This window comes from Semicossyphus pulcher, unplaced genomic scaffold (genome assembly GCF_022749685.1).
Source record: "Semicossyphus pulcher isolate SPU_LCO1_2020_fin unplaced genomic scaffold, fSemPul1.0.p SCAF_9, whole genome shotgun sequence".
NCBI lineage: Eukaryota > Metazoa > Chordata > Actinopteri > Labriformes > Labridae > Semicossyphus > Semicossyphus pulcher.
In genome coordinates, this window is record NW_027211770.1 from 6,341,080 (window position 1) to 6,365,379 (window position 24,300).

The 24,300-nt window shown below is 40.3% G+C and overlaps 1 protein-coding gene across 2 annotated transcripts in view; it reads right to left on the bottom strand.

Annotated features, from left to right (window-relative positions):
* oxr1a (oxidation resistance 1a) overlaps nucleotides 1-24,300 on the bottom strand; it is a 179,707-nt gene that overhangs the window by 145,518 nt on the left and 9,889 nt on the right. For both annotated transcript variants that reach the window (XM_069655581.1, XM_069655583.1), the window contains exon 2: nucleotides 11,214-11,299. In XM_069655581.1, coding sequence (XP_069511682.1) covers nucleotides 11,214-11,230 — 17 coding nt within the window. In that variant the 5' untranslated portion in view covers nucleotides 11,231-11,299. The remainder of the gene's footprint in view (nucleotides 1-11,213; nucleotides 11,300-24,300) is intronic.

The following is a 24,300-nucleotide window of genomic DNA, read 5'->3' on the forward strand; positions in this document are numbered from 1 at the left end:
AAGTACTTCCACATCTAAATCACAAATATGCTTTAAATAGCATGGAGAATGGAAAATCAATTTTGAAAGGAAAATGCCTTCTCTGTACAAAACAACTGACTTGTACAGTCAGAATTGACTTCAGCAATGTGAAGGATAAATCAGTTAAAACATGTACTATCAACAGTGAATGAGAAAATGATAACTCATTTATCTCATGGAAAGTCATGAGCCACTTTCTGACAGTTTGCACATTTAAGTGTACTGTGTGTTGTAGTGCACAAACACTGATACATACAAAAGCAATATGCTACATGTTAATATACACTTACTGTGCTTAGTAATACTGCTTTTTCTTCTTGGTTCTGAGTCCATTGACATCGGATACCTCCCTCTTTCCTGTGTCAGCAGAAAGTGCACTCCTCATCACTTTCCAGCACAGTCTAGCAGTTCTCTGGCTCCATTACTGATACTGGCTTCCTATGTCAAGGACCTGCTGCGTCAAAGACTGCCAGATCAAAAAAGCTGCTGCCATCTGCATTATAACTAAGCTGTGTTGGTACAGACTGACTTGGACATTCCTCGCCCTGACACTGATTATATGCACATTTTGCTTGCAGGTACATCCTTCCACTCTGGATGTGTTCTTGGCAGCACAACTTGTCAGGACCAAGTCATGAACAGCACAAATAGGCAGTCCAAGGCCTGCAAGCATTTATGTTGTGTGATGCTATATTTTTGTATGACCACATTCTTCCCCATTTACTTGTACTTCACTGCATGATTTCATAAATCTCTTAGAACGTCCATGATCCCCAGAGTCAGTGTTATGTTGGTGTTTGTAGGTTAAGGAAGTCAAACTGAGAGTCCATAAGAACTTCCTCCATTTTTTCAAAACAATGTGTGTCAAAAAAAACAAAATGTGTCCACACTTTTGACTGGTAGTGTAAGTGTTCAAACTGACAGTGCATTTATTAAAGTGTGTTTGTAAGTCAGTGCCATTGCAGCAGTGGTTAAAGTGGAGTTAAAGGATTCCTTTGTCGTTTTGTGGAAAATTATTGTAAATTGTAAAACTATAACTTTTAAATATTATCAAAATCATGTCAATAACATTTCCCAAATATTTCATAATTTTAGACTATCACAGTCATTACCTGTGATAGTCACCCAATAGTTAACTCTATTGTTAGAAATTAAGTTGTATTTTGGACACTTTTACATCCTAACAAATTTATAGTGATCTCAAACATACCACTGTTTAAAAATCCAATTACAAAAGAAATGTTGTATATACACAAGTTGTATACTGTGTTAAATACAGCACTGTAGTACAGTACAATTCTTTGTTGTCTCTTTTTGAAAAGGTTTGGCTATCCTCGAGGTTTGTTAACAACTTCAAGGATTGTCTGACTATTCTAGATCCTCCAGATGCCCGTGTCCTCAATGTAATTATTGTTAAAAGGGATAATAGTCAAAAACACAAAAACAAGACCGAAGTTAAATGAAACTAGAATTTGACTATACTGTAGCAAAGGACTGTCACAATGCCATGTTCTTTAGCAACAAGGACAATGCGATATTACTTTGCAAATTCCTCTTTCAATATCACAGCAAAAATTATTTAAGCTCTAGACACACAATATGATAACTTTCATTTTTTTTTACCAGTTGTAACATCGCTAATAATTTTTATGTTAATAAGGTAATAATATACAGGACATCATCACTGATGACCCGCTAGAAGTGAATTTTGGTGTCTTTATCTGTAGACACTCTGCCCTCTCAGTGTCTCCCCACAGGATTTTGTGCCACATATAATCTGCGATTACTTTGTGCACAAAATAATAATATTTCCTTGCATTCCATCAGGGTCCTCGCACTGCGTTCAGTGCTCGGGCCCTAATTATGCTATTTTGCTATTTCATAATACTCATCAGCAGCATTATCAAGGTCCATATAGTCATCATCATCATCATGAACATCCTAATCAACATCAACAACATCCTCAATGTCATCATCATAGCATCAATATCATTAAGTGCAGAGTGTTCATGAAAGAGCTGCGTCTTTTTCTTAAAGGTGGAAAGGGACTCTGCGGACCAAATGTTTGGCAACTCATTTCATCACCTGGGGACTACAGAGGAGAAAAGTCTAGTTAGCGACCTAGGGCCCTGTTGTGATGTGAGTACCAGGTGCCTTTCATTGGCAGAGAGTAGAGGAGGGAGGGAGTGTACACCTGGATGAGGGCGTTCAGGTAGGCAGGAGCCGTTTCTGTTGCTGTTTTGTAAGCGAGCAACAGGGTTTTGAATTTGATGCCAGTGGAGTGATATGAACAGTGGAGTGATATGAACAGTGGAGTGACGTGCCGTTTTTGGTTGATTAAAGACCAGTAACGCTGCTGCATTCTGGATCATCTGCAGAGGTTTGAATGTGCATGCAGGAAGGCCTGCCAGTAGGGAGTTGCAGTAGTCAATGCGTGATATCACCAGAGCCTGTACCAGCAGGTGTGTTGCATGCTCTGAAAGGTAGGGTCTGATCTTCCTGATGTTGAACAGGGCAAATCGACATGGCCGAGCAATCGAGGCCACGTGAACCTTAAAGCAGGGCTATTCAATTACAAATTCAGTCTGAACAGATTTTCAAACCAAATAATTTAGCTGGGCCGCACACATTTTTCAGAGCCGGTAAGCAGTGGTAATGACAAATTATCAACACAAATAAATGTATTGAAACACAAGTCAGTTTATTTGATGTTTCCCTTTAAAATTTGACACGGGCACATAAAAAGTGCATAAAACATTTTTATAAGTGAACAGAATCTGAGGTAGCTGCAATAATTTGAAATGAAAAAGTCAACATAACTTGTTAAAAGTGCATGAAAAACAAAATAGTGCAAAAGATTTAGCTTATTTCTTTTTTTTAAATTAAAATAAATATTTTGTTCACACCTGACCTATTGCACACCTCAAAGTAAACACAAAATAGTGCACAGTATTTGTTTTATCTTATATTAGGATAAATATTTTGCAAATCTGGAACACCAAGTACATAAAAATAATAAAGTGCACAGCATTTGTTTCATTCTTAAAAGATGTTTTTCTCTGTAATATTAAAAAAACAGTCATAATTGAGTTAAGGCACAACTCCGATTGAACAAAAAAGTGCAAAAGTTTTAGCGAATAACCTTTCCCCCTTTAAATGAAACTAAATATTTTGGTCATTTAACAAAAACATTTAACAGAATAAAAAAGGAACTTTCAATGGTATCAGTGCAAAACCCCATCACAACAGTAACTAAAACAGAGATACACATCCGACATTATTTAGGTTTGTCATCGGAGTTTATCAGTGGGAGAAGTGACATTTCTTACATACTGAGCGTAGCGTTTGCTACTTTCTTGACGTTAGGGAACTGGTGTATATTGACATCAGTCCAAAACTTTGCTGCTCCGTCAGCGCAAAGCCCCTGAGCCATGGTCACAGGCAATTGCATGTCAACAAGTTCGAGTATAAATTCCCCCTCATCGATGGAAGGGACCGCTTCCTTTGCTCTTTTGGATAAATCCCCTTCTGTTGCGACAGCAAATGGATCTCTGACAAAACCCATCAGCTCAGTGGGCAGGGCAAGTCCATCCAGTCGGCCAGCAAAGTTCTCTTTCAGCCTCACAATGAAACCTGTCATTACAGACGTGACTTGCGCTGAAGATCAGATTGGATTGGAGATCTTTGCCTTGTAGTCCCACATTAAGGTTATTCAGGTGTTTGAATATGTCGCTCAGAAAGCATGTCGGCCATGAAGTTGTTGTCCAGTAAGCGATTCAAGTGTGTTACTGCCTTTTTATGCTTGCTGTTGCACAGGAAAGTTGTGATCTCCTCTCTGAGGTCACAGAAATGCTCCAATGCTTTGCCTTTTGACAGCTACCTGACGTCGTTGTGCACAAGCAGGTCGTGATTCTCAGCAAACATTTCTGTCAGCAGCATGCGGAATAAGCGGTGGTGTAGGCTTGATGCGGAGCGAATAAAATTGATTATAGCCATCACACTATCCATTGTTGTTTTGAGCTCTCCACTTAGTTTTGCACACAGCACCGACTGATGCACAATTTAGTGCAAGGATGTCAACTGAGGTGAAACAGCGGACCAACGTGCAACCAACCCACTCACTTTTCCTGACATGGACAGAGACCCATCAGTCACAAGCATGCACACCTGCTTCATATCCAGACCACTGTCTTTAAAAAAAAGCTGACATTTTCTCAAAGATTACCTCGCCAGTTGTGTGTCCTTCTAACGGCAGCAAGGCGAGCAGTTCCTCTCTGAAACATTTGCTGTCATAAAAACGGACATAAATGCACAACTGTGCGGTGTGAGTTTTATCTGTGGACTCATCCACTGCTATTGACATGACATCAGCTTTCTTCAGGTCTTCTAACAGAGTCTCAAACACATCTGTAGCAACAACTTCAACCCTGCAAATGTTTGATGTGTCTGACAGGGTTACGTTTTTAATAGCGGAGGTCATGCTCATTTTTGTCTTGTCGTCATTTATGACCTCATCCACAACAGCCAGCATGCACTCTTTTACAGTGCAGAGTCTGTAAACGCCCTTTTTTCTTTGCCAAGATCCAGGAAACACGAAGGGAAGCGGCTGTAGCTCTTTCTTGGGCTGTACATGACTGCACCATGGTAGTACAGCTCCTAGTGTGAGTTGCAATCAAACGCTGCACTTTTGCAGCCCTCTCTTGGGATCCTTCGTGAAAGTTGGTGCGGAAAGTCTGGTGCTTCTCAAAGTGGTGTCGCCGCAGGTTGTAGTCTTTAAACACTGCAATGCACTCGTTACAAAGCAAACACATGGGCTTGGCGTTTGAATTTTGTGGTAAAATAAACAAGTATTTGTCTGTCCAAGTAGGGTTGAAATGACGGTTTTCATCTTCAATTTTACGCTTCTCAGTTGAGAGAGACATGTTAACGCTTCCAGAGAGACACAACAACGCACTGCATTGTGGGTTCAATGTTGCTAGGTTGCTAGGATACGGCTGTGTGCTGCATTTAGGGTCTGCTTTGCTGTAGGACTTTTTTGTTATGGGCAAGCGAAATGTGTTTTTTTATGCATTTTGGTTTTGTGATGGTTTCTCTGCATTTCTTGCGGTACCTCAGGCTGGGCCACTCAAAGGTTGGTTCTGGGCAAGTGAGGTGGTATATATTGAAAAGACAAGGGGACCAAGCACTGACCCTTGAGGTACTCCTGTGGATAAGCTGAGGGGTTTGGACACTTCTCCCTTCCAAGGTACACTAAAAAATCTCCCTGAGAGGTAAGACACGAACCAGTTGAGGGCAGAGAGAGCTCAGAGACAGTGGAGAGGAGGATTTGGTGGTTCACTATGTCAAAGGCAGCTGACAGATCTAGCAGCAATAGAACTGAGGACTGTCCAGCAGCGTTAGCCAGACGCAGTGATTCCATTACCGACAGTAGTGCCGTTTCGGTAAAGTGGCCCTATAGTAGTTATATTATTTCTTCTGGTGGCTACCGAGACCTGCTAGAGAAACTGCCAGTAGCTACCCAGACCTGCCAGAGGTGCAGTATACAGGTCAAGACAAGCAAATACATTCAACACAAAATAAAATGCAGTAAACCAATTGCAACCAGTCTGTGCCTTTCTTCTTCTTTCCCATTGTCTGTCTGGAAGACACTAAAGAGTAAGCTGGCATGCTGGTATGAGATGTCAAAGTGACGCGACAGACTGACGACCTGGAAATGAGAATGGTCTGCTGTGTAGTGCATCTATAAAGAGCTGACCATGAGGTAGAGCACAGAAGCCAGTTAAAACTTCTGCTTCTGCTGCACCTTGTGTGGAGGTGTGGGTGTTAATTGGTGCTTTAAAATGTAAAATAATGTTATATTTCTCAGATTCACTGGTTTGTTTTTAATACAGTTTTCGTTTTTACAGTTTTTACTCCCTTTCTACGTCACTAAACCACCATTGCTCCCGCTTGCTGGCGCCTTGGTTTGAAAGTTTTACGGTAGATCTGATTTTAAAACAGATTGGCGGTCTACTTTCAATACCATCAAATGTAAAATGAATGCACATTGCATTGTGTGTTTTAAGTATGTGGTATCAGATGATGAAGTTTTTATCTTTTAATCACCACAGCACGTGATCACGATCAAAGCCTGTTAACATTTTCTTTTCCATTCGTATCCCATTCCAAGTTCCATTTGCTGTTTCATTCATGTGTATTCTTCAATTCAGTTGATTTCTCTTAATAAAGCAGATGCATGGAGTGCTGCATGATTGTGAAAAAGAATGCCCTAATTGACCAATCAGAATCGTACTGTATATTCAACACAGCCATGTAATAATTAATTATATAAGGAACCAGTCAACCATTCGGAAAGTAGTATTTTACGTTGCCAAATTACATGTTAATTAAATAAAAAACCCACTCAATATTCAAATACATTAACCATGTAGAGCTAATGTAAATACAATTACAAAATTACAAAGTCCTCAAAGTGCAAGACAGATAGTCTTTGAATGAGAGGCTTTTATACACTAAGTGACAGCCACAGTGTTGCAACACCCTTCAAGGTTGCTCCAAGGAGAGTATGTGTGTTACATGTGGATGGCAGCCTGTTCATCATGATTGGATCTGCAGGCCTTTGCAGGGGGTTAGCACATTCCAGCATGCACTCTCCTCCCCAGACACCATTCTCTTCCCTCCACATACATAAGTAATCACGTGCAAGGCCCCTTGATGTGGCTGCACAGACAGATATTCACTTACTCCTGATGAAGGTCAGGATAAGTGGGGGGGTCAATGTTATATTGCATGTTTTGTAAAAACCATAATTACTTACGTGCCATTATATTCTCAGCTGCTATGATGAGGATATGACATGTTGATTGCTGTATTAGACGACAGTGCATTGTTTGGATAGTACCAGAGTATGCAAAAGACACTGCAAATATGATGTGCAGAGTTGTGGCATGAAAGACAAAGGTCTTTTCTTTTTTTTTCTGGTGGATTGTTTGTGATGAGTCATCGAGAGAGGCTGAGAAACACGCTATCAGCTATCAGAGGAAGAAACCTTTCAACAATGGATCACTATGCAACCCTGTCTCCTACAATGATGTTTTTATATTATTAAACTGCTTTCCTAATAATGTTCTGATCACAATGTAATCACTGCCTGGATTATGTTTACAGTACACATTGTTTAGAATAAGTGAGACACAACATATGTGTACACTTCAGGATTTTAAAGGTGGTGGGGTGGAGGCAAGCATAAATAATGCAGGACTGTCATACCAGAGTTCCATGGTCCGTACTGCAGTCTGTGGTTAGCTGTAGGCAACAAAAACACCTTGTGTTAAGGTGAAGAAAACCGCCGTCATTTTCTGTATTAAACATAACCAAACTAAATTTGAAGAATGCTTTAGTCACTGTTTGGATAGTGATTTGCTACATTGCCTGTTTTTGCAGAAAACAAATTAAATACAATGTCAGTACACATACGAACAATATTAATACTTTTGTACCTTGCCAGGTAAAAAAAATATGTGTTCATATTTGTATATTTATATGAAGATTGGGCTGCACTTTCGTGGGGTAAGCATCAATGTATGCAAGATTAATTGCGGAATAGCTGTGGACAAATATGACTTAAAAATTACCCTCTTTAAGCTTATCATCAATTTTGCCACTAATGATTACATCTCATATTGAGGTTAATGTATTACAGCACCCACTAAAAGCTGGTCCAGTTCTGACACCTTAACACCTTCTCTTCAAGATCTCTGTCTGAGCTGTTTGAGTTATTTCCTGTTCCTGTCATGACAGTTTCCAGAAACAGCAGGGAGGAACTACTTTGAATGGATGACCCAACATGTCTGACAACCAAGGATGGAAACTGAATCACTCTTTGTGACAGTCATTCAGACATACCCCTAAACAGCCCTGGAAAAAAACAACACTAAGTTACTGGTAAAGCTCACAATGATCTTAGTCAGGAGCCAGAGTAAGTTGCATCACTTCGGCTCAGAGGGTGCACAGTTTGCGCTGGGTGGCTCCCTGAATGAGAGTCAGTTGTTGTAAGCAGCACACAATGAGCACAGTCAAGCTAAGTTGTGATAACAAAAGGCCTGGGAGAAACAATGTGATAATTGTGCTTGTTTTCAATGAGGCTTAGAAAAACACAAATGCATTAATTCATCAGAAGAGAACCAATGTGGTAAATAATAAAATAAAGACAAATTGGTTTTGGGTAGATTAGATCGACTGAAATCTTCAATATGTTCAATATTGGATAATAAAAAAATACTTAAATGTCATCATTGACTAAAAATGTACTTAGTTAGTTTTCTTAAAGCTGCAACACAATTGTAGTGTTACCGACAGAGAGCTAATGAATGAGTATTGCATGTATAACAGGACAGCAAGGCATACGTTGGATAAAAAAGTTAAATCAAATAGCTGACATTGAAACACCATTCTTTAATGTCCTGAACTAAGACCTTGTCCACCTACCCGGGCTCACAGAAAAGGAGGCATGTGTTTCACCTTTATGGTGGAAGAAATTATAAGAATAGCCTCTGAACCTGTGAGATGCTTGCTAAATGATGACTATATTGACCTTGTTGATGCTGCTGATGATTATAATAAAAAAACAACAACAACAACAACCAAAAATACCCTGTGCAGCACCGGTCACATTTGAAGCTGTTCCTTGGCACTTTGTTCCCTCTTGCATTGATCGTTGCTTGTGTTGTATTAACTCACGGATGTACAGTACGTCGCTTTGGACTAAAGCGTCTGCTAAATGAAATTGTAACACTGTAACATTGTAAAATAGATGATTATGAACAGACGATTCAGGTAAAATCAATTCAGTTTGATCAAAAATCTATTAGAATAATACAGATTGTCTTTAGAATGTTGACTAATACTGGCAGGCAGAGGCAACAGCATGTAAGTGTGTAACCAAATCAAAGCAACAATGCTTTATTTCCAGAATGGAAGACTCCGACTGACCGTTATAAAGTGACATTTTAATGAGCAAGTGTAGACACAAACAATTAGGCTGTTGATACATGCACTCTTAGTTTATCCATTAAGCAAAAATCCATATAATCAAAGAGAGCACGAGACAAGGTCAGAAGCAAATGCACTTGGATTTACAATGATTATCTACTCCACTGTTCCAGACTTTATTCCATTCAAAACAAAGGTTAACTGCTATTTTAAGATGCTTAAATGCTTAAAATGTAATGAAATACTTTTAATTACACTCTTGTGTTCTGCACAAGTGTTTCTGGGGATAACTCAAGCACACCCAAAAGGAAAACCAACATCCAACCCACAGATAAAGCTACAACAGCACAACGTAACTCTGACAGATGCACTTGTTTCCTCATCCATTATGTCCATTCAGCAGTTTGGCAGGTAAAAAATGCTTTGTGTGGTATTCTGCAAAAAATGTCAATGAGCTTTTGGCATCTTTGAATTTCAAGATCCTGAGCCTATCCATGTCATCGACTGTGCTGACACAGCTTCTTTAAGATGAAGAGCTGGCTAGGTTTAATCATCCTATCACCTAACGTAGGATGATCACACGCACAGCGAGGAGACAGGTGGATGTATGCAGCATTGTGACCACACTCAGTTATCATCACATTATGATATCCTAACCTCCTTGTATATATATCTCTTCTACTCAACGGAAACTTCCTACTGTTCACATATTCTTTTATTATTTTTGTAGACCTCTCATTTTCTCCTAAAACAAATACCTAAAGCAAAATTGAAATCAATATATTACTAATGCAGGGGCCAGTCCCCTGTGTCAACGTAAATCAGGACTTTATGGGTGACTGTCAGTCTGATCTTCCTATGTGGTTCTTACACTGTGAATCCGTCTGCTCTGTCACAAGGGCTTAGCTAGAGGTAACATTTAAGCTAGTGTGTGCTTGTGTGTGTACAGTATAGGTGAGTATTTTAATACAAATAGTCAATTGTGAATATGGGATATTGTAAGGATCAACTCTTAAAACAAGAGATGCCAAAGAACAGATGTGTTCCTGGACATATTTGTATTCTTACAGAAGTCTATATAGAGATGCAAACTGAAAGAGGTCTGAAGTTATGGCCTGGGACGGCAGGTGATGCGTTTTAATCGTTACAACTTTCACACAGAAAAACTCCAGATTTCAGTTCCACTTGTTAGTGCTAAATGGACAGTAGGTTTACAGATACATTTCAAAGGTAAAGATATAAGGCTATGATTACAAAGCATGACCGGCTGAAACTGATGAGAGCATTTAGTCCATTAGTAACTATTCCCACACGCAGAGCAAATACGCAGTTAACAATACAACAGCTTGTTATATTCTTTAAGAAAAGCATCTTTTTTCTTTCATCAAAACTACATTTGCTATACCATCTCCATGTTAAAATACAATCTGTTGATATTAAAACAAAATCTAACACAATCATTAAATAATGTTCATTTCATTGTATTTTTTCCTAGTATGAGCCATCCATGCATAGATGCATACAACCTGTCAAGGTTATGTCATGGAAGGTTGTTAAATTAGGTTGTGAGGTGATGAGCCTGCACATTCTTGCCTTATTGATTCAAATTGCACTGTTCTACGTATCAGAACTCATGGTAGAAATGATTCAACAGAAATAAAGTAAAATGGAATAATTTATGGGCTATTCCCAGAAATGTGTCCAGTACTGCTTTACAACGTAAAACAACCACCAAAACTATTTTGCTTTGATCCAACTAACACATCTCTCACACTTGCAGTTAACATCCAGATGGGGAAAAAATAATTAATGATTAATGTAGACTATACTCTGCCACATGCAACATTACAAACACGAATGTAACCAAAGAGGACTGTAAACTGGATTTCTTACATTTGTGAGAGAATCTACTGTTGCTAGGATTTGCTAGGGTCTGCTTACTTATAAATGTAAAGCTGCAAATATCAATTCAAGTGTTTATGTGTTAAGATATTAAGTGTCAGATTATATTCTTCAAAGCTTTTACCCTTAAAAAATAAAAGAAGGGAAATGTTATCTCCTTTTCTCACGTCGGTTTGTTTTCCCGCCTCAACTCATCTGTGGAACATGGCGGACCAGAAATCCCATCCCTCAACAGGAGAGATTCCAAACTGCCGTTTTTTATGCAGATAAAAGTAGATCAAAAGTGACGTTGTGCTGACCTTTTGGTGCTAAACATCCTGACAGCGTCTTCTTCCTCCTGCTCACAGGCTTGGGGGACTCGATATTTGATGTTGACTTTTCAAACCTGTATGAAGCACGCGCACACAGATGCACACACACATACATGCAAAAACAAAAAGACAGGGTCAGGAGACAGAAGGAAAACACATTTTATTTTCAACATCACAGCCAAGTCGCCCTCATTTTGTCTTGATGCCGTGGCCATGCTGACTTCAACTAGCTAACTCAGCTAATATAACACAGACAATGGATGGAGCTAAATGTCATTTTTAATAATGTTTTACCACAAAATAACAAGTTTAAAATGAAACTATACAGCACTGAAACTCGTGTGGAGCAACAAGGAACAAGACAAATGAATAAAAAAATCTGAATGGTTAAAACACATATTAAGTCTCAATTTGTTTGTGATATACCGGCTGCAGTGTATAATGACTGGGAGTTAGCCTCTGCTATTTTAAGAAGCTGGGGTAAAATAAGCTAGGGTTCAATAATTCATGCCTAGGTCTATGCAGGCCCTGCCTCTCACCCTCTCCTGTCTGTAATGAGATGAGTGGACGGCAGGAGGGATGCAAAAGGAGAGAAGGAGAATGAGGTGATTAAAGCACCCGGCTCAGGCCTATCCAGGGCTTGACATTCACTTTTTGGCTCACCAGCCACTGTGGCTAGCGGTGTTCCAAAGTTACCAGCCACTCAACATTTTCACTAGCCACTATTTTTTTTCTTCACCTTGTCACAGCCGTATGTCCTACAGTCAGTGCAGCTACATTATATTCTTTGTTGGATCATTATCAGCCAATCTCGACCTGACCTTTTGGTCTTTTCTTTTTCTTTGTCTCTTTTTCATTTTCTGTTTCACTAAGTTTTCTCTTCTGTGTTGTCTCCTCCCCGGGCCTTGTTACTCTTATGTGCAGCCACATTATGATTCTTCACTGGGGCTTCATGTGTGCTCACTGGCCAGCAACCGCAAGGCAATACTGTGCGCAGGTAGTGCTCATGTCCCGCTCTGTATGCAAATGAACACGGAGCCTCATTCACCTTAATAAGACTTGAAAAAACATCATATAATACAAAAAGCTGTGATGCAGACTCACAGCACAGAGAGGGAGAGAGCTGCTGCGCAGGCGCACAGAGGGAGGGAGCGCGTGAGTACGGACCGAAGTGATGACGTGAAACGTAGTTTGATGATGAAGCCTGACGCCTGTGTTCATCAGTGAAATATATGAAGTACACAGCATATGGACATATGACAGCATGTGGAGAGTTTATATTTTATAGTAGCCTACATGTGTGCGGAAATACGGACAGATCGTGACGTTATTGAGCCAGGTAGAAGGACAGATCTGTGTCATATCTCCTCCCTGCGCCGCATGATAACTGATAAACTACGCGTGGATCACCTCCGGTTCGTTTCATTCACAGGCTGTGGACGTAGCTGCTTTATAAAGATGATTGTTCACGGAAATACGGGGACAGATCGCGACCCCATTTAGTCAGGGGCAGAGCATGAGAACCACATACAGATCGGTGTCATCACTGCGCTCTATGATGATAAACTGCTCACTGCTGGATCACATGATTATAAACTCTGATAAACTGGTAACAGATCACACTCTGGATCATCTCTCTCTCTCCGCGCTGTCTCTCCCTCTCGTCATCCGGATTGTCCCGTATTAAAAACTTTAAAGCAGTCTCCTTACTGAATAAAATGCCACCCGCCAGAGTGGCTAGTGAGAGTGAGTGAGTCACCCGCCACTGCCCAATTCTACCCGCATTTGGCCGGTTGGCAGGTGCTAATGTCAAGCCCTGGTTGGCTCCCGTTGTTACGATTGTAACTCTTGATTTTCCTCGCTGACGGACGCTTTCCTGTTAGACTTCGTCTGAGCATCCAATATCTTTCGTTTTTCTTTGGATTTTCACTTATTTCTGAAGTTGTATCTGTCTGGTTAACAATTTCTTTAATAAGACTCCTGAATCAATATTTACGGTATAAGTCATATTATTCAAATGAACATTTTTCATTGGGGGAAGATCCCGCTTTTATCCAGCAGATGGGGCAATGGTGACGTCATATGAAAAGAAGCAGTTATCCAACAAGGCCAGCACTTGATAAATTGGTCATTTCTAACTTCAATTACGACATTATGTCGATGTGGTGGCAACGCTGTATCATAATCAGTTCAGCACAGCGGAAAAGGCGCCACCAAAACTGCTGAAGAAGAATAAAAGTGAAAGAAGAAGGAGTGAAAAGTTTTCCACGAAGAATGCCTGTGTTTTTTAGCTACAGGTAAGGCAATATTTTTGATATTTTGTGTTTCTTTAAATGTTGTTTCTTTTGCATCTAAGCACGTCCAGTTTGTTATGAAGTTTTCCTTAACGTAACATCCAAGCAGTGAAGCTGAATGTGTTTTCAGCGCCACCTTTACGGCTTGAAAAACAATATAAGTTATTACTTTTCAAAGCGAGTTCGTGAGGAGGAGAAGTAAGAAGTGAGTGAAACATTGCAGACACCATCTGATCATTACCGGCACTTAAAAGATATGACTTATTGTTACTGTCCATGAAAACTGTAATATGTAGAACACGATCACTTTTTATGTCTGCCTCAGAACAATACAGAGTTCCTTATGCATGATTTGTTGTTTTTTAGGTTAAGACACACCTGTATAACGGATTAAAGGCAAGCACTTGGATGTGTGTTGCAAGGTGGCCATCGATAGACCAGAACAGGAGGCCTTGGACTATCAGGAGTGCATGAAGAGGTTTTATAAAACGACAAACATGATGCTGTGTCTGCCTCTGGTTTTGACCTATGTAGATAAAAACTATTTTATTTTATTTTATTTTTTATTTAAACTAATTTGATTTTAACTGTGTAAATGAACACATTAGCTCTTATGCTGTATTAAATGTAAATTTTAACAGGCTTTAAAGAGAGGACTGTCCTTTCTTTAATTATACAACTTTTTTTGTGTAGACCTGAAATAAAACTCTGAAAGACTGAGATTGACTTGTGATGTGCTTTGTTTTTGGATATGCATGGTCTTTTAAAGTATAATTCAAGTGTCTTTGATGGTCTAGTGTTAAAAAAGAAAAAAGAAAACGTAATATTAAATCGCAAAACATATAGAATCGGCACTCAAGTATCGGGATAGTATCGGATGGGGAGGTCCCTGCCAATTCACAGCCCTACTGTAAATCTTTTCTTTGTTTGTTCAGCCATAGTAGATTACTGTTTACTCGCATCACTTGCAGAGACCGGAAATGCAGCCGCGTAGCTCCGCCTACCCTCTCTGGCAGACCAACCACTGCTGGCTGATGGAAAATGCATCACTAACACCGCTTGTGATATTTACAGCAAATGTCGCCACAGACACCCAGTCCATAATAATACTACATACTGCAAATGCAAAGGCTCAATCACCATTGTGTTAGCTCATTCGGTGATAGATAGTGACTTAACATACATTTATTTAAATGAAAATCTTCAATATGATATGTTAGGGAGATAAAACATTTTTAGTTTTAAATGCTGGAGTTTCTGGAGATAAATTGTTTTGACATTGCATCACTTTCAGGGTAAGAAGTGCCTTTCATAATGCAATTAGCTGGATTAAGGATTAGGTTGTACCACTGTTAGGAGCTGTTTCAGATAAGGGGTGAATGTTGAATTTGAATTTGAACCTGCCATTGGCTACCTTTTTTACAGAACTCTCCTCCCCTTATACTGTCTGTATGTATGTCTGCATGTCTGTATGTATGTCTGCATATGTATGTATGTATGTATGTATGTATGATGGATGGGAGGTATACAGGTTTCAGTAACGTCACTGGTGTTATGTTCTGCCACGACATGGATTTGGCAATACCGTCATTACTGGGATAAACGCACATGTTTTGGTTTTCGGACACACACTTTGGGTTTTGCACACATGAGGAAGATTTACTTCCCTAAACACCAATGCTCGACCCTAACACCCACAGCAGCGTTTCCCACACATAGAATACATCTAAGTGGGCTGTCCAGGTATACATGGCAACTTATTCTACCGTCCCTGTAGCGAGCAGCGCCTCCACACAAGCTTGTCGAGAAACACGCACACATACAGGGAGAGAGGACATAATATACTGAATGTCCATGTAAAATATGATCATTCTTATGCCACTACTTTCAAAGCTTTTAAGTACAGCTGTGTAGTTCCGGTGTCATTTATAACCATGTTTGGTTTTGTTAGTTTCCAGACGTTAATGATGAGTGGTTCCTCCCGACCTGAGATGATTTTGAACAATAGCTCACCGTCTCCTACATCCCGTCGACACACACAACCTCATGCCGCTTGCGCTCTGCAGGTGTAACCGCTAAAAGTAAGCACAACCGCTCTGTTAATGGTCTGTAACTGAATGACTGCAGCATTGTGTTCTTGTTTACCTGTAGGTGACACGCAGACTCTGCACAGTGTCAGGTCTCTTTCAGGACTTTTCCTGCAGATCGTAGGGTCGTATATAAAAAGAAAAACTGGAGAGTTTTTGTTTTGCACCAAGAAACAATAAAGGAGCAGCTTGACGTGTTGAAGTAAATTTGCTTCACTATTGCACATCCTGCGTCGTGACAATTGCACATGTGCACATCTCAATTGCAATGGTTAAACGATAAATCGTTCAGCCCTGCCTCAGACCGTCAAAGGGACAGCAGGCATCTCTGGTGCTTGGGTCTATGCTTCTGCTGAAAGCTGCCGGCCATAAAACAATAACACAGGAGTCATTGGGCCTCATGCAGCAACAGCCTCTTAAATGTCTCTTAAATGTTCTCTTAATTTTCTGTTAAGAGAAAAAATAAGTCATTAGCATAGGTAATGTCCCTTAAACACCATATTAGGGCAGGCGCATGTTGTGCCGTGTGCAAATCGGGCACAAGGAAAAGAAGAAATGCTCCCGAAAAAAGTACTTTTAAATCAACTTAAAGATATAATCTCGAAGATTTTCATTTAAATAAATGTCACGTGTTAAGTCACAATCCATCGCTGAATGAGGTAACACAATGGTGATCGAACCTATGGCAAATCAAGAGTAAGCACCAGGACAAAGGGAGCCAACTGTGGACATCTGGTTAAATTTGGACACGTGTGCCTGCAATTCCCTTGTATCACCATTAGGTGCGGCCAAACTGAGGATTGCGTAACAGGTACATCAAAAATGCAGCAAAGGCAAAAGATCTGTGAGCAAAAATAAGAAAACATTGGTGAATCCCAAAAAAACAAATGGGTAAAAACAAAATAAGAAAAAATCTTGGATAAGATTAAGAATGTAGAAAATGTATTCATATATCGCTTGTAGCATGAAGCCCATTGTTTTCGGCCTAGCACAGGGAGCTTTAAGTTTAGGGCTGACAGAGCTTTTTTCAAAACAAAGATGAGTTAAGCAGGTATCCAGTGCTCTGTTAGTACGACTAACTGTGAACTCATCAGCTATCCCTGCTAAGGTAAACAGAGTAAAGTATTGCCACTGTACCTAACCTAAACTGTTTCTAGGTTTATGAACGACCGACTAAAAGGGAAAGTAAATAAAGATAGCTGTGCTGGTTCCTGGAGGAAACTAAAGCCGAAGCAGGAGAAGCGTAGTATTGATCAGAGGCCGGATAAGCTGGCCCCGCATGTAGCTAAATCAGCAACAGCTGAGAAAAAAAGTACAGTGGAAAGGAAACAATGCAAACAGTAAAGGGCAACATTAAAGACTAGGTAAGACTTAATTATTGCTGCAGTAGATGAATGTCTTCTCTATAGCTAAGATAATGTAGGCAATACCCTTTTAGTACTGTAAAGTAAGAAGACTCAACAAAAAATAGAGCCCAATGCCTAATTTAAAATTTTGAGTATTTAGTGAAACATCAATGCCAATGTAAGCAAGCCATAATCAGAATTTAGCCAAAAAACAGTTGATTTCTCGAGCTGCAGTGGCATTTTAAATGGGGTCCAGTTTGCTGCAATGATATGACTCATCTTCCCTACTGTTCTCCACTCCTTTATCCTGGTTTTCCCACTGGCTGAAACTCACCATTTCTACAGCTCTCCTTTCTTCCCATTTCATTTCCTGAGCTGTATCGGGCAGCACATACAAAGCCTGATTGAAATACTTTCCTGAACTGATAGGGGTCACATTGACCTGGCAGGAAACGCAATGCCATTATGAAAATGCTCATCAATGACTTTTCTACAAATACATACACTCTCTATCATTTATAACTCTTACATATGCATTAATGGTTGCTCTGCATGGTGGTTATCTGCTCAGGGTACTCTTCTCTGCGTCTCTCAGGGGATCTATGCAATATGCCTGAGGTCGGTTCTGTCATTGTTGGATATTTGGCTTATGGAGTGACCGACCCCTGGAGATTCAAAAATCCAAACTCCAAAATCTTTTTCTCCCCAGTACACCAAACCTACTCTACAATTGATTATTTTTTCAATGACCATAAATAACTGCCCATAATTACACAGGTGGAAGACAACAGGACAGTCATATTGGTTCACTGTCCAGTACGTTTGAAGTAGAGAAAGACCGATATGGTTTTTTCAGGGCCGATACCGATTATTAGTAGTCAAGGAGGCCAATAACCGATATTTGGAGCCAATATTCATTTGCAGTAAAAATGAAAATATTGGCGTCAAAATTTTGAATAATACAAACTCTAACACAACTGTTTAAATGCCTTTAAGCATATGTTTATTAAACAAAACAAAAAGCGCAGGGAGTTCCCAGGGTCAGCAGCATCTCTTATAAAGTTAACGGAAAATTTAAATAAATAAATAAATAACTTCCTGAAGTTTTATAAAGTAAATAAAAAAAAAGTTAAATAAAATTTGCAAAGAAATGAACTTTTTCTCCTCTCAGCCGTGTGTGTGAGCACTCTGCACTCTTATTGGCTGTCGGATTAAAAAAAAAAAGGCCGATGCCGATATGCCTCAAAATGCCAAATATCGGCACCGATAATCGGTCGATCCCTAGTTTGAAGATCCGCTTTCCAGATAACATACGTCGTCATTGTGTGGCGCTTAACTCAAGACAACTTTATAAACATAGATTTATTTCTCAAAACCATTGAATCACATGAAATAGCCTAAGTTACTTCAGGTTATGGGAGACCATGAAAGCATATGTGAGGGTACAAGTGGTATCCTATAATGCTAGCACAACGAAACGGAAAACCAAGCAGCTCCAGAATTAATTGATAGGACAGTTGACTAATAACATTCAACATGACCCTCTGAGAATCTATACCGGGAGAGAATTCCGCTTCAGACAGATTTTGACTCCATTACTAATGATAATAATGCCTCCACTTCAAAATCACACATTCATTTCTATGAACATGGGGAGCACACCAGTAAGCTTTTGTGCCATCAACTCATACAGTCGGCAGTGGCAGGATTTATTTCTGCAGTAAAAGATGGGGAGGGTATGGCTGATACGGACCAAAAGGACATTAACGCTCAATTTATGTCTTTCTATGAAACCTGTATACCTCAGAAGCAAGTGACAAAGATTTAACAGATAACTTCTTTAGTTAATTGGAAATGCCCTCCTTCGATGAATCTGTCAAATTTGAATTTGAATATTACTTGAACAGAAATTGACAAAGCGATTAAAAAACAATGAATCCTGGAAAGGCACCTGGCCCTGATGGGTATCCAGCTGAAGTTACTACTGCTACTGTTAAAGGTTTTTGAAGAAATCCTGGTTAAAAAAGCTGTGTATGTATTCAATGTTATCTATCAACCCAACAACATCAAACTGGAGCTTATAATATCCTTGGATGCACAAAAGGCTTTTAAAAGGATTTAATACAACCATCAATTTACTGTGCTCGAGAAGTTCGGCTTCGGAATTACTTTTTGTTTGTGTATTAAGATTCTATATGCTGGGCCTCAAGCCTCAATTCGGACAAATATCTATCAAATAATATCGAAATATTTTCCACTGTTCCGCGGGACAAGGAACAGGATTGTCCACTGAGCCCCCAGATATTAGTCATTGCCACAGAGTCTCTGGCAATAAGGTTAAGAGAGACTACTAGTCTGGTTGGGGTGCAAAGGGGGGGACAAGTACATAAACTTAAATCGCTTTACGCGGATAACCTCCTCCTATTTCTAACGGATCCATACTGATCGCTTTGGACCTTATTACTTTTGGCGGGTGTCAGGATATGACTGAAATCTGTCTAAAAAGCATCCTCTTTCCCGTAAATGATAAAGCACGATCAGTGTCGTTTCAGAACTTCCCGTTTTCTGTTATAAAGGACCGCTTTAAAAGCAAAGAATATACTGTTAACATGGAGAACTCGACGTCTCGCATAACACTTTAATATCCTGCTCATTGCCTCTTGTTTTGATAAATCGTAAGGTGAGCATCGACTAACAGTGCTTCTAGTCCTATCAACATATGAATGTGTTATTTCCGTTCATTGAGTGTCTATGTTTCATTAGATAACCGTGAGCGAAAACAGCGGACTCTGCATGTTAAGGAAGATATTTAATGCGACACAGGCCCTGCTTTGAAGGAATGACAAGGTAATGTTTCTGCCTCGTACATCTCCCTCTTATTTAAGATGAGTTAAAAGCCTAGACAGCAAGGAGACTGTCTCTACTGTTGGAGTATTTATTTTTCTAATTAATATTGTCATAGTTGTAAAACCTAATGTTACACTAGTTAACAACCTAGCAGTATATTTTAAATGTGATCAATCTAGTGTAAAGGTGCAAAAAGTATATATTTAAGTGCACTCTGCTCTCACCCTGCTCTCACCCGGCTCTCACCCGGCTCTGCTTCAGCACAAGCTCTCCCAGCTCAACGTGCCCGACTCTAACTGCAGGTGGATCACAGACTTCCTGTCCGACAGAAGGCAGCACGTGAAGCTAGGGAAACACTTCTCCGACTCCAGGACCATCAGCACCAGCTCCCCTCAAGGCTGCATTCTTTCCCCTCTGCTCTTCTCACTGTACACCAACAGCTGCACCTCCAGTCATCAGTCCGTCAAGCTCCTGAAGTTCGCGGACGACACCACCCTCATTGGACTCATCTCTAGTGGGGACGAGTCTGCCTACAGGTGGGAGATTGACCCTCTGGTGACCTGGTGTGGTGATAACAACCTGGAGCTTAATGCTCTGAAGACAGTGGAGATGGATGTGGATTTTAGAAAGAAAGCAGCCACACCCGCCCCCATCACCATCAGCGACTCCACTCCACACATCGGCTCCCTCATCAAAAAGGGACAGCAGAGGATGTACTTCCTGCGGCAGCTGAAGAAGTTCAACCTGCCAAAGACAATGATGGTGCACTTCTACACCACCATCGTTGAGTCCATCCTCACCTGCTCCATCACCGTCTGGTCAGCTGTTGTCACTGCCAGGGACAAGGGCAGGCTGCAGCGTATCATCCGCTCTGCAGAGAGGGTGATTGGCTGCAATCTGCCATCTCTCGAGGACCTGTACACCTCCAGGACCCTGAGGGGTGCAGGTTAGATTCTGGCCGACCCCTCTCATCCTGGACACAGTTTCTTTGAGACCCTCCCCTCTGGGCTGCGCTTCATCAGGACCAAAACCTCCCGACACAGGAACAGTTTCTTCCCCTCTGCTGCCAGCCTCGTCAGCAAGTGACAACAACTGAGTGAAGGTGTGCGTCAGTTGCTTGAGCAGTTCAAATTTAAATATTTGAGCTCCAAAGTCGGAAAAGAGCCGTGTGAACTCTGTCAGATCCGCTCAGTTTATCAGCAAAATGGGCAGTTGGGAGGCAGAGATCTGGTTTGTCGTTATCTGGCAACAGGAAAAGTGACCCAAGTTTCCTTGCTGCATCTGAGTCTCCCACAAGCGCAGCTTAGCTTGGAAAGCTCTCACTGCATCATACATGTGCATGATCACACGTTCCTGTTCCTGAAGCTGGATGTTTAGCAGAGTGAGGTGCTTCGTTACGTCGCAGAGAAATGCTAACTCACAAAGCCAGTGCTGGCAGGTCTTGTTTGGCGCACACTGTTGCAGTGCATTCTGGGATTTGTAGTATCAGCGGGTATGATATTATCTCGCTGGCCAGGCCCGCGGGCCTTGAGTTTGAGGCATGTGATCTAAGGTAAGGTAGGCTAGCACAATTGGTCGTGTGGTTGTACAGCATCTATAACTTGCTGACCTTTTGTGTTAGAGTGCTCAAGTTTTGTGACAATACATTCATGTCAATGGATTAATATTATGCTATACACGTAATAAGAGCTACAACAGAGGCTCATCCTATAGTAACAATCCATATGTTTCTGTACTGTTATTCTAGAGCAATCAGGCACTAGAATTATCTTGGGGATTAATAAAGTTCTATCTTATCTTAAGCGTTCAATTTTTTTTAAGTCACATAAGAGAAAGTTTTCATAAATGTGTTAATGGCATCATGATTGTTATGCTTCAGTGCAGCAGACGTTTCTCATACATGAAAATACACCACTGAAAGTCACAGACGAGCAGGGCATAGAGGTGGATGAGGATGTTTTTCCGGAGCTTGCAACAATCAAAGAAGTGTGGTTTGTCATTGACACCGTTTCATTTTTGTTTTGTCTGGCAATGCTGGAGAAAATTGTATTTTGACTCTGAAAGAAACACTGTTCATGCTCGTCCTTTTTTCTGAGTGAATAGATAACAAAACAACATTCACTGAGTCGTGTGTATTTCAGACCTCCCACAAGCAGAATCATCAGAGAACACTGCTGAAAGCACCGAGCTGACAGAATACACGACACTCACAACTTGACAACTTGTGTGAGTGTCTTGTAGCAGTGTTTTAGCATTTGTTCATAATGAAAAACAAAAAATAGTAATCCAGAAGTTGGGGCAGGTCGTGATTTTTGGTGACTAATGTTTTGCTAAATATGGCTAGCACAATTTTTTATCTTTATTTTAGCTTACTGTACAAACTGTGTCTATTTCTCGGTCACAGTATGATAGACTTCAGAAGTCCACAGATGAAAGGAATATTATTTTCCACTACCAGAATTGAAATTGGTATTCTAATGAAGTCATCACAATTTACTCCATGAGATTGTCACGGCATCCCACACATATTCATCATAGAATTCCTAATGCTTAATGGGAGAGTATTTCAGACTGTTGACTGAATTAATCTAAGATGGTGGAGATCAGGGCCACCTTAGCATCGAAGGGTATATTGTATTGTAGAGGCCAGGACCCTCATGGAGACGCCCCTCCTGCAAAAACAGCTTTGACAGACATTGCAGATGAGCCAGGTAGTATTACAACCGACATCATTAATTTGTGTTGTAAGAAGTGTAAAAGTGTAATAAGACTCCAAAAAGCAAGTAGAAATGAACTATTTGAGACTTGTTTAAACCTTACTGGCTCAGTCTGTAGAGTTACACTAGGTTCACACAACCAATCAATCAATTTTTATTTATATATCGGCAAATCATGATAAAAGTTATTTTAAGACACTTTACAAAAAGAGCAGGTCTTCACTGTACTCTCCAGGATCACACAAGCACGCCTGAGCAGCACGGGCATAAGAGGTTAGATTTATATGGGAAAACAAAAATGACCTCAACCTTCACAAAAAGAAATTCACAGAAACATATTAAAGGGGCCATATGTAACTTTCAAAAAATCCTCATTCCCAGAAACACGGTTGGCCGTTGAGTGAACTGCAGTCAACCTTATACGAGCTTGCGCCGACACTTGCACGCATGAACAAGCATCAGGGGTTTTTGCCGTTTTTGCTCAATCTTGAAACTCACCGGCTCTGTTTACTGTTCACTGACGTTTCGTGTTTATTGACTGGCATCATGTTGTCCAAAATCAACACTGTTTGTCAGACCTAAGTTAGAACCACGTTAGCTGGCGATTATTTGTCGAGCTAGACAACTGACATATACCCCTTTCCCATCTAAAATTAGCATGTTAACACAGGTTTTTTAGACCCGGGAAGACCTGCTTATAGATGCCGATTGTCTCTGTACCCATTGCCAGTGGGATTTACTTCTGTCGGTCTCTTTTCTGCTGCCTCACTGTCTGATGTCACAAATGCGCCCGAAACAGGGTAAGTAAACAGTGAAGCTGTTACGGCGCTTAGCTCTTCATTGTATCTATTATTCAATCAGTCTGTTTATCACACTCGGTGCCGATGAATTTGGAACCGCAGAAGTCGTAGAAGTTACAGACGGAGCATAGCATTGCGCTGGAAAGTGGTAGGAGATTAGCGTGTTGACACAGGTTTTGTGTTCCCATCAATACTGATCGGAGCCAAGGTGATAATTACCCGGGTCTACTGCAGTCATTTGACCCGGGTCTGAATGCCGATTGTAACCTCTCCCATTAAGCAAAAAAGCCGGGTGTTAGCAGGTTTTTTGACCTGTGGGAAAACGGCTTTACACACTCGGATACTATTTTGGAAGTCATAATGTTAGCAAGCATGCTAAGGTTAGCCAACTAGCTCTAACATAAATATACTGCATGACTCTGGCATTGTGCTTCGTAACCACACAGCAAATTACCAGCCAGATCAGCCCTGGGAGGCTGCGCGAGTTAGCGGATGTTATCCACTCGACGATATTTTGCTGCATTGCCTAACTGTCAAATCGTCTGCGATACCAAACAAACATTTGCTTGTTTTTTACGGTAACTTGTTGCAATATGACAGGGCTAAAGTACAAAATGTACAATTACTCTGTTGGTATTTTTGGATTTAACTGAAAATGTTTATATTAAGCACACAACCATTTTCAGCAACTTTCACAGAGAAATTAGTTAATACTAGGTAGGGCTGCACAATATTGAAAAAAAGTGATATTGCTTAAATTTGTTCTGCAATATTTATTGCAATATAAAACAAGACAGGAAATTATACCAGATAAATGCAGTGGGTTTTTAAGTACATACGGTTGAAAGAAAAAGTATGTGAACCCTTTGGAATTACCTGGATTTCTGCATTAATTGGTCATAAAGTTTGTTCTGATCTTCATCTAAGTCACAATAATAGACAAACACAGTCTGCTTAAACTAATACCACACAAACAATTATATG